The 10,853-nt window shown below is 42.5% G+C and overlaps 1 protein-coding gene across 3 annotated transcripts in view; it reads left to right on the forward strand.

The window, feature by feature from the left end:
• FGF14 (fibroblast growth factor 14) overlaps window positions 1-10,853 on the forward strand; it is a 377,875-nt gene that overhangs the window by 248,114 nt on the left and 118,908 nt on the right. Inside the window, exon 1 of one of the 3 annotated variants that reach the window (XM_015638137.3) lies at window positions 3,908-4,171. The exons of the other annotated variants lie outside the window; for them this stretch is intronic. Coding sequence (XP_015493623.1) covers window positions 3,979-4,171 — 193 coding nt within the window. The 5' untranslated portion in view covers window positions 3,908-3,978. Of the gene's footprint in view, window positions 1-3,907; window positions 4,172-10,853 lie in introns of those variants that run through there. 3 annotated transcript variants of the gene reach the window in all.

The following is a 10,853-nucleotide window of genomic DNA, read 5'->3' on the forward strand; positions in this document are numbered from 1 at the left end:
TATTCTTGGAATAATGAATTCTCCCAGTGGTCTTGATGTACTTTCATGTATGCCTTTCAATTGTTAGGCCTAAGTTGATATTTTTACCCCTAGACCATCCTATCTATTTTGAATGGTATAAGGAGTAAGGTGCTAATACTTTTGCTACTATAGAACACAGGCCCTTCCAAAGGAGAAAAACCCAAGCATTTTCAAAGACCCAAACCAATTTTCAACTCTGTAGAGTCTGAAAGAACATCTAGATTCACTGTACTTTATTAATGACTTCTAGAATGTAAGCCAATTTTATCTCATCTTCTTCTAGTGTATTTAACTGGGAAAGTGAGCTGTGTGTGCCCTACTCTTTGCAAGCAAGTGCAATAAAGACTTCACTAGAGCTCATGGAACTTAAACATGTTTAGTAGTAATGTAATAGTCTGATATTTTACACTTGTAGAAAATACATGCTTGATATATTTTGGCATATATGAAAATATATGCTGAAGAACTTTGGCCTTTATTTGATTGATTTTGGTTCAGTTTTGATATCAAGAATGTTTTCAGGATATCTGCAAGGAGATAATTTGTGTGGAGTGTGTGTTAACTTGCCAGTAAGAAATTAACAGATGGGAGAATAGAAAGCACTGAAAATTTTTCTCCCCCTCTTTGGCTTTTAATAATTCGTTTTCATATCCAGAGTTTTGTGAATCAGAAATAAAACTCTGTTTTAATGTAGAAAATGTCAAGACTAAGATATATCCATTTGTCCTAAATGCATATTCTCATGTTCCTAGTCTTTAAGGTAACTGATATGTTCATACTTGTACAATCCATCTTTTTCACTTTGAATAGAACTGCACACATTTTATCACAGGTTAGGACACCAGATGGCTCTCTTGAGTTTTCTTTGTAAAACCCCAAGCTGTAAACAACTGCTCTGCATTTCTGGGATGTGAGTACAAAGCTTTTTTTTTTATTATTTTTTTTAATCTCTGGAGTAAGAAACACGTTTTCTCTGTGTCTATAGGCATTCTGCCCATTTTCGCCCTCTCTTTTTCTTTTCTTTGCCATCACCCTGAGCATCATGTTGTCGAGAAATGTCAGTGTGTTTTGGCAAGGGCCCAGTGTTTGAAAGAAAATATAGAAAGGAACAATAGTAGTGGATAGCGTATCTACTTTATAGCATCATCGGATACTATAAAGAGGAACTTGGGACTCATACCTTTTTGGAGAGAGTTTCTCATGCAAATGTTAGGGTGATATGTATGTATTATATCTCTGCATTCCTAAGAAAGTGAGAGATAGTGGGTGGTTGGCCTCTATTCCACTCTACTCCCTCTCATTCATTCCTTTGTTTGGAGCCAGCAGGCAAGTCGAGCTGAATTTGGGCTGTGTCCTGTCAGCTCCCCGGCGGTGGGGTCGGCGTGTCCGTGTGCCGTGCGGGGCCGGTCGCTGCTCCGCTGTCCGTGGTGCTGCAGGCAGACACTGACCGGGACGGCACCGGGCACCGGGCACCGGGCACCGGGCACCGGGCACCGGGCACCGGGCACCGGGCACCGGGCACCGGGCACCGGGCACCGGGCGGGGGAAGCCACTGGGGCGGCTCTCAGAGGATCGCTTCCCTCTCCAGGGGTCTTAAGGAAGGCCACTCCGTGTCTTGTCCACTTTGGAGAAGGAAGGAAGAAAGAAAGCAGTATGCAAAAACGCTACACTGAAATGTATTTATTTGTTTTTTAAATAACCACCTCTCTGTCTAATTGCATTAGTTAAGGCAATTGTGACCGTTGTAAGGAAATTGCTGCTCTGTAAAAATTGCCAGATAGAAAATCCAATGAGTCTTAGCTGAATCTCTTTAGAGACACTTTTAAATAGAATTAAAATGTATTATCCAGATCCGATTGTGCATGTTCTGTTCCTAGTTGGTCTAGTATTAATACAAAATCCCTGTATACCGGAGTTCCCACCATACACTTTTGCCCTCTGTATAAAAATAGCGCTTTGTAGATTAAAGGATTTAGGAGAAAAATGGTCAATATCACAGAAGTTGAAGCTTCTGCTGAAACAAGAACCTATTATTACATACTAGGTTCTGTATTGCAAAGCGGTGAATTTTTCTGGATGGATATTTACACTTCCAAGCCTGTTTAAAACACAACAAAGAAAAACAAAACAAACAAACAACTCCCCCACAAAACCATCAAATAAGAAATTAGAGTACTGTGAAAACCGTATAAAAGTAGATTTTACATCATAATTGCCTGTGCAAGTATCTGCCCTTCTTTATAGGATAACTTCATATTTTTTATGTGTTGCTGCTTGTTTCCTTCTTCCACTTTCCTCTGGCTAGCTACAACTTCAGGAAGTTTAACCATTAGGCTTCCAGAAAGTAAATCTGAAAAACTTTGGACCATTATTTGAAAAGAGAGACGAGCCAACAGGAAAAGATGAAAGGAAAGCAGTGGGGTGTCTTATTTTTTTACATGGTATTTACTATTTGCAGTGCCTTGTGAACTTCTCTTCTACTTCTTAGGTGTTCTGTGTCTAGTGAGCTTGGCTGGTGCTGCCCTAAGTGCTCCAAAACATAGCCTGTAATTTTACACGGTGCTGGTGAGCAGTAAATCCACCTGCTCTTTGTGGGTGCTACATGCTACAATCCCTTTGGTATTTTAGTTTAAAGTCCCCTCAGCCCCGTAGATGTACTTCTTCCTTACGGCTCCAAAACCTTCCTGTGAGGCAGAACCCCGTCTCCCTCCACATTTCACCTCCTGCTCGGTCCGTTCCTGGCTTGCGGGCCGGCGGAGGGGCTGCGCGGGGCAGGGTGCCCTTGGCGGAGCGCCGTGTCTGCTCAGCCGCCTGCCTTGCCCCCCGGCTTCCCCGCCTGGGGATGGGGACAGGTGCCGGTGTCACCGCCGGGTGCGGCCGGCAGGGAGCGGCTGCCGGGGAGCTGGAGAGAGGGTGCGTGCGAGGGATCCTCGGTGTGCCGGGGCGGGCGAAGGATTACGGGGAGGGCCATACGCCCCTCCGGCAGCGCGCAGGGCCCTCCTTCTTCCCCCGGGAAGGGAGCCCCGCACGAAGGCACCCGGAAACCTTTACGGGGGGGGAGGGGGGGGGCGGGGGGTGGCAGAGGCAGCTGGCGGCGGATCCACCGGGAACCTCCCGGTTCCCACCAGAAAATCACATCAGCATCACCCCGTCCCTCCGCCTCTCTCCCCCCTTGTGCTTTTTCTTCTGCCTTTTCCCATTCATCCTCCTCCACTGCTTGCACCCTCGCCGCCCCTTGTCTTGGGGAGCACAAAAAAAACCTCCAGCGGTGCGTGCCTGTGTGTGTGTGTGCCTCTGTGTGTGTGCGTGTGCGTATCTGTGTGTGTGTGTGTGTGTGTGTGTGCGTGTGTGTGTGTGTGTAGGGGAGGCTGGAGCGGGGTGGGACCGAGGAGCCGTGATTACAGCTCTCCCCGGAGAAGAAGATTGCTCTCTCCAGATGCTGATTTCTGAAGCACTTGGCAATCATCAGGCGGGAGTCGGGAAGAGGCGGCGGTAGCCGCCCCGGCCGTGGCGATGGCAGTGACGGGCGAGCGGGCGGCGGCGGCTCGGGGCTGAGGGGCAGCCCGGAGAGGCGACACTGCCTGGCGGACCCGACCCGACCCGATCGACCCGACCCGATCGACCCGACCCGACCGGAGCCGACCGGGCGCGGCTCTGCCCCGAGTCCCGCTCGCTCGGCGACGCTCCGCTCCGCTCCGCCAGCCCGCCCGCAGACAGCCGCCCGAGCAGGTGTCCCTGCGCCGGGACACGGCGGGGGGGACGGCGGGGCACCCATGCGGTGACCCTCGGAGGCGGCAGCTCTCGCCGGCCGCAGGGTGCGGGTGCCCCTCCGCAGCCGCGCCTCGGGCCGGAGGAGGCTCCCGCTCGCCCGCGCCCCCGGGGATGGGTTCCCGCCGGGGCTGAGCGCCTCGCCGCCTCCCTCCTCCCTGCCCGGCGTGGGCGAGCCGGCGAGCAGCCATGGCAGCGGCCATCGCCAGCGGCTTGATCCGCCAGAAGCGGCAGGCGAGGGAGCAGCACTGGGACCGGCCCTCGGCCAGCAGGAGGCGGAACAGCCCCAACAAGAACCGCGGGCTCTGCAATGGCAACCTGGTGGACATCTTCTCCAAGGTCCGCATCTTCGGGCTCAAGAAGCGGCGGTTGCGGCGCCAAGGTGCGTCCCTGTGGCCGGGCCCGCCCGCGGGCTCCGGGGTGCGGGCGGGAGGGGGAAACCTGTGGCGAGAAACTTCCCGGGCCGGGCGCCGCCCCGGGTCCTGCCGGCCGGCGGCTCCCGGCTCCCCGGCAGCGGGCCAAGGGCTCCGCGGGCTGGGGAGGGCGGCAGCCTGCGGACCCGCGGTCCGGACCCCCGGGGCCAGCCTTGCTGGCCGGCTGTGTGCGCCGGGGCTCCGCCGTGGGGCACGACAGGTGTGCATCGGGCAGGAAGCCCCTCGGGGAGCCCTGCCCGCCGCCCCGCTCATCCCCCTCTCGCTTGTGAATCCCTCTGAAGGACAAAGCGCGCACAGCGCTTTGGGTGTCCGGTGCCCGGGGGCTGCCCGTCGCCAGCCCCTTCCCTGAGCCAACAGTATGGTTTTGGCAGGCGCAGCCTGTCTGTAGTGACGGGGTCCCGCTCCCCAGTGCTCGGTGACTTCCCAGTGAGCACAGTGAGAGGTGAGGCACAGCCGGCAGCTGTGGGTGAGCTTCTCGGCATCCCTGTGGGTGCCCAGGTGCAGGTACACCTGCCTGTTGCCCCTTCCCAGCCAGGGCCTTGCAGACCAGGAGGTTTTGCAGGCAGTTTTTCTTCAGGGTAGATGATCAGTAGTCAGCGGAGAAAACTGGTGCCTTGGTGACTGCATTCTACACAATACTTTGTATTAGAACCCTAGAAATAAAAGGAGTAAAATGGTGTCGCAGTGACTTCTGCAGTCTTTTTAAAATTTTGTGGTATTCAACAGCATTCAAAAATGGTAATGGCTTACTCTATGTCCTCAGAAAACAAGTAGTTTTATAATGAAAGGATTTTATTGTGAGGAGTGAAAATGTTAAATATCACTTGAAACATGGCTAATACCTACCAGGTAATGACAAAGTACAAACCACCCTCTGTTACATTATACAGAATGCCACCATGTGTTGTGATTTGGTATGTATACTACAGCTCCTCTTTAGGTTGGGTTGGAAAATAATTTTCAGCATAATGAGGGAACTGTCCTGATTGGTGCTTTCTCCTTCTTTTCCATGGCTCACATTTGAAAAACAGATCAAAAAAAATCCACACAGTTTTATTTTTACATGGCTTTCTTGCGGTAAAATTATTTGTTGTAACTCCTAACATAAGCCAAATCTTGTAATTTTTGGATAGTCAGGGATACAGTGAAGATGAGCAGGAAAATGTGAGTGGCAAAATTTATGGTGGCTTTTTTTTTTAAGCAGTCTGTGTGTGCTTTTAAAGACTAGAGTATCTGGTTTATGGTGGTGGATTTTTATAAGTGATACTCTTCAGGAAAACAAGTTTAGGGAGATTTGCTAACAGCAATTGTGCTTGACCACCTGTGCAGTCTTATTTGGGAGAAAACTCTGTATTTGACAATATTACCATTTGAGGAGGAGATGACTGTCTTGCAGCACTGCCAAACATTTTTTTTTTTTTTTAGGTGAGAAGGGGCTTTAAAGAGACTTTTGATTTCATCCTTTTTCATTCATTCATTTTTCATGAATTTAATTTTTCACTTTGTCACATTCTTGAATAAGAGAACTGAATTATAACATAACTCCGCTGTTAACCTGTACCACTGACACAGAACATATCAGCAGGAATAACCAGAACAAGGGCTCTTCACCAGTAAAATCTGCAGTGTCAGACCCCTCAGTTTATTTTCATTCATGAGGAGACGTGGTGATGTTTATCCATTGGTTTACATTAAGATCTCAGAATCACTACTCATCTGTAACAATTCCCACTGAAAAAAATTACTATCATAGCTTTTACTGTCTATGTTCCTAATGCACAAAGTGATACATGGATAAATGGAAAGAATACCTGTGGATTCAAAGTTGCATTCTATTTAAAAGGGAAATTGAAGAAACAATCAGGCAGGAGTCATCACTTAAACGTTTTATGAAGGATAGTTTTGAGTGAATAATCATTTGTGGAAAAACCCAAGCAAACCACATTTAATAAGGCTGATTGGTTTAAAATACATTATGAGAGTTAAAAAATGAACATTTACCAGAGTCTGGTTTTAGTTTTTCTAAACTGAGGTGAATGACCGGTGAATTTGTCACTGAAATCATACTGTCAAATCCATTAAAATAAGTCTTTGCCAAGCAAAATAGGATGAATTTCAAAACATCTGTTGTCAGAAAGGTGCTATGGGATTTTGACAAATAAACCTTGTGTAAGTGACACAGAGTGTCACAAGAGCATTGTGAAAAATGAGCTAATCGAGATGTGACAAACCATCTGTAGCATTCTTATACAATTCAATGGAAAAGTAGAATCATATGTATTTTTTTTTTAATGTAGAACAGTAAAAGCAAAACTCTGTTTTTCTTGGAACAAACAAGTGTTTTGCTTTGCACTTACATATGAAAAATAACTGTCTTCCCATCTTTGAAACAGTCAGGCAGCAAAAACCAGTGATGCTGCTTTTTAAATTAAAAATACACATTTAACCTTGTGCATATATGTATATGTGAACTGAATAAATAATATACACAATATATGCCCACATATCAACATGTCAGCAAACTTTAAAAATATTCTTTAATTTCTCCTTTAAAAATGCCTGTTAGTACTGTTCTTGTTCAGTGGGATTTTAGAAAAAAATGAGGTTATTATGAATGTATAAAATGCTTCAATCATGTGTATACCCTGAAGAATTTTTTTTTCTGTCATTGTGACAAATTCTCTGTTCATGGTCCTTCCTTTAGGGGCATACTAAAATATCAACAGAAGTGTGCTTAGGGAGACTAACATTTAGGAATTAAAGATACATTCAGGAGCTCACTCAAAATAAAGAGTAATATTTGTAATACAAATATTACTTATATACTTGCTCTAAAGATAGATGCCATGGTAGTTTTAAACAGCCTTTCTAAGACTTTGATTAATGAATTAAACAGCCAAAGTGATTTCTGTGGGAGACTTGTCTGGTAATCTACTGAGTGGATGAAACCATTTTCATTTACTGGACATCTTTGATTTATATTGTTTAGTATTATAGTATTTCAAGTTTATTTAATTTTAATTTTATTCTACCTGTCATCTGATGAACAAATCACTGTCATTAATTTCTGAATAAGCATGAAGCCAAGATCTTGCCTATCTGATGCCAGACATCAATCAATTTTGAGTCTTCCTCTCTTGCATTGCAGGTTGTTTAGTTAAAATAGTTTAATTTATGTTAATATAACCACAAATGGGAGAATTGACAGGTATTTTGTTTTCATGTTAAAGAACCTTAACTAACCTGTTTCTACCCAATAAAAAGAAAATATATGTCACTTCACCTCATGCATCTACAAAGCACAGCTATTAAAACATATGCTTGTCACTGGTGAAAATTCAAACTACTTAGCCTGTATTTTCATCTACATATCTACCTGCTTTGCTAGTCTGAAAAATCTTCATTTGGTTAATTAGGGCCCTTGGGAGTATTCTGCTGAAAAAGAGTCAACATTTAAATGTATTAAAAACCAAGTGTGATGTTTACTGTTTCTGTGTGCTAATACCACATTAAGATTTCTAAATTTATACACAGAGTGTATGAATTTTGGGATGGCTTGGCCCCTGATTTTGTGCATTAATATTTATAAGAGAGTCCTAGGGAACATGTTCATAAAATGCAGTGATTAGATTTTACTGCATCTACAAAGGTAATTTAATTCTCCAAAGAAAGCATTTTTGGAAAATTCATCAGTAGATCACCTAATGTTTTTTGGCAGATGTGGGAGTGGCCCATAATCTCAGATATAAAATAATTCCCAATATGCATAGTGCCCTAAGTAGTTTCTAGTTCTCCTACTTGTAGAATGAAGTGGAACTGAAATGGAGATCTGTGCTTGTGAGTGTACATGACTTGTTTCCTAAAGCTTAAGAAATCACATGAACCTCCACCAGTAAGTTCCAGTGCTGGATGTTCTGCCTTGGTTAAAGTTTCAGCAGACCAAAACACATGTCTGTACTTTCCTGTGAGATTGCCCTCAGGATTAATTCTTCTTGGCAGTTCACTAAAGTCCACTGTTCTTGCATTGTCTAGGTGCAAGGCTGTCTATTTTTCAGGGTGTTGAACTGATGTTGCTTGTTTTTCAATACTTTTCTTCAAATGAAATTGATTAACCCACAACCCTTTTGGAAGTATAAACACAGTCTTAACAGTCTATATAAGAAATCATTAATTTTTTCCACCATTGCTGTTAACCTGTTCAAAGGACTGCGTGATAATCACAAACTGAAACTGTGTAAATATGCTAGATTTCATGTGAAATATTCTAAGCATGCTTAAAAAATATTTTAGAAAACATGGCTTTCCAGACTCAGTCTAGAAGCTTTCTTAGTCTAGTCAAGCTTTCTTTCCCATGTATTCAGTATTTCACATAAACCCTTGCTTGCTAACAGAAGCTTTTAAAAGAAATATGGTAATGGCTGGGATGAAATTTTTATTCTGAACTAGTATTGGTAGCTTTAAATGTGATGAATGAGTTGGCTTTGAGAGAAAGTGGGAAAAAATAGCTTGAAAATGGTAACATAATTTTAGGGACTATTGATTTTCAGAAATACCTCAAACAGGGGTGATAGAATAGTGGGTATTTAATATACAGATAGTGCTGTAGCAGTGTCATTTCAGAATATCTTTCATATACTAACATTGCTTTTGAATGTCTTCACTTAGTAATTGGTGATTTCATTAGAAAATGAACTCTTCTTTTGAGTGACCTTCTGGATCTCTTCAGGCAGTTTCAGTCCACATAAAGTCTTGTAAAGTTCATCCCTTATTGTATCTATTAAATGTATTATAGAACTAAATTATATGATTATTATAGATATTAAAGGAGATTGTAATACAGGTGGTTTCTGGTTCGTGGTGATGTACCAATAGAAACATTAAAAGTGAGGTCAGGTTTCTATACTGTATTTAAAGGCAGAATCCTGTCTTTAAACAATATATAATCTATTCACAGATGTAATTTTTTGTTGTTTCAGGCTCGGATATGAATGAAAAAAAATCCAGAACTTAAATTTTTTTTTTGAATGATGAGTTTGCAAGTCAGCATCTCACAAACATAAGTAATTAATTTCAATACAGAGATAACACTTTAAAAGATTATTACAGAACATCTTTCTGTTGAAGTCTTTTGATTTAGACTCTAAGCATAGTTTTGACGATACACAACTGTGGATCCCCATTTTTCATAGTGAGTAAACAGAGGTCTGTCTTATTTGGTCATATGTAAGCTCCTTTCTGCCTTAGGTAAGTATTGGAGTTAGTGACAGACAGGGAGATGTACTTCTGGCATGTACTCTTACTGTGCCATCAGCTTTTTCTGAAAACCTTTGAAGGTGGCACGCTTTAGTTCTCAAGAGTTTATTACTGTTATTATTATTATTATTATTATCATCATCATCATCATCATCTCAGATCTTATGCTCTGCCATACTGTGAGCGGTGTGAAAATAGAAAGAATTTTCCTATTCCATGGTAGAAAGGGATGAAAAAATTAGTGAAGCTTTAAATTTATTTTATTATGGTCAAAAATCAGCAACATGTTTTCATTACATTGTAGACAGTAACATTTCTGTACTGTAGAGTTTGTCATTTTAGTTATGTAAATAAGATAACCTGCTGAGGTCCAGCGTGGATATTCCAATTTATTTTCCTATAGGACTGAAAATTAAGGAACATAGGCCTTCCTGGCACCAGGGAAGAACCTGGCTGCTTTTGATGCCAGGATGTAGGAACAGGTATTTGCATTAAGTTAGAGATGGTCAGGAGTAGATTCCAGGACTACCAAGATCTGATTCTATGTTATAAACCATATTTGTTTTTAGCAATAAGTAACATTACCTAAATTTGTATTTCAATAAATAAATACATACCCAAAGAAAAAGGAGGTTTCTTGTAACTCAAAGGAAAGCGAGTAGAAGACTGGAAAGATTAAATGGTGAAATCTCCATATAAAATTTAGATAGATGGACTGTGTTGTAAAAATATTACAGAAATGTTGTTACTACAAGGTTTTCAGGATTCCCAGTTTTTATGGTTGCCATTTTGTAAAGTGGTGAGTAGAAGCTAATAAGCATGATATTGGATGTTCAGTCAGAGGCTCATAAATGAATCTAGAGAAAGGTGATTGAAATGGGAATGTGAAGAATATCCTTTTCTGTGATATAAGGTATAATCCCTAGGATGTAACTAAATTAAACAATTTAATTACATCTGTGATCCTTATTCTAATCCCTTACCCAGGTGTAGAACTTTTGAAAGACATTGGAGTTACTGTGCTATAAAACTACTGTAAATTGGATCAAGACTGGACAGCTGATTGGCAGTTATCAGCAAAACAAAACAAAAAAAAAATTGAACTCGTCATTTTTAAAAAACATTAAATTAAGCATTTTGCTTGATGTAAGAATAATTGAGCTTTATGAAACACAAGTACACAAACTGTTCTCTCTGGAGAAGTTAATTTTAAAAATATAAAAATAAAACCACCATCATTTACTATCATTTCCATTGCAAAGCCTGCCTTTTCTTCTTTATTTTGCAAATTGCAAGATGTATCCAAGTTACTAAATGTAGTAAATGCTCCTCCTCTAGTACAGTGAAGCCTGACTCCAGAAATCATGTAGTTTTGGT

This window comes from Parus major, chromosome 1, assembly GCF_001522545.3.
Source record: "Parus major isolate Abel chromosome 1, Parus_major1.1, whole genome shotgun sequence".
In the NCBI taxonomy this organism is placed as follows: Eukaryota; Metazoa; Chordata; class Aves; order Passeriformes; family Paridae; genus Parus; species Parus major.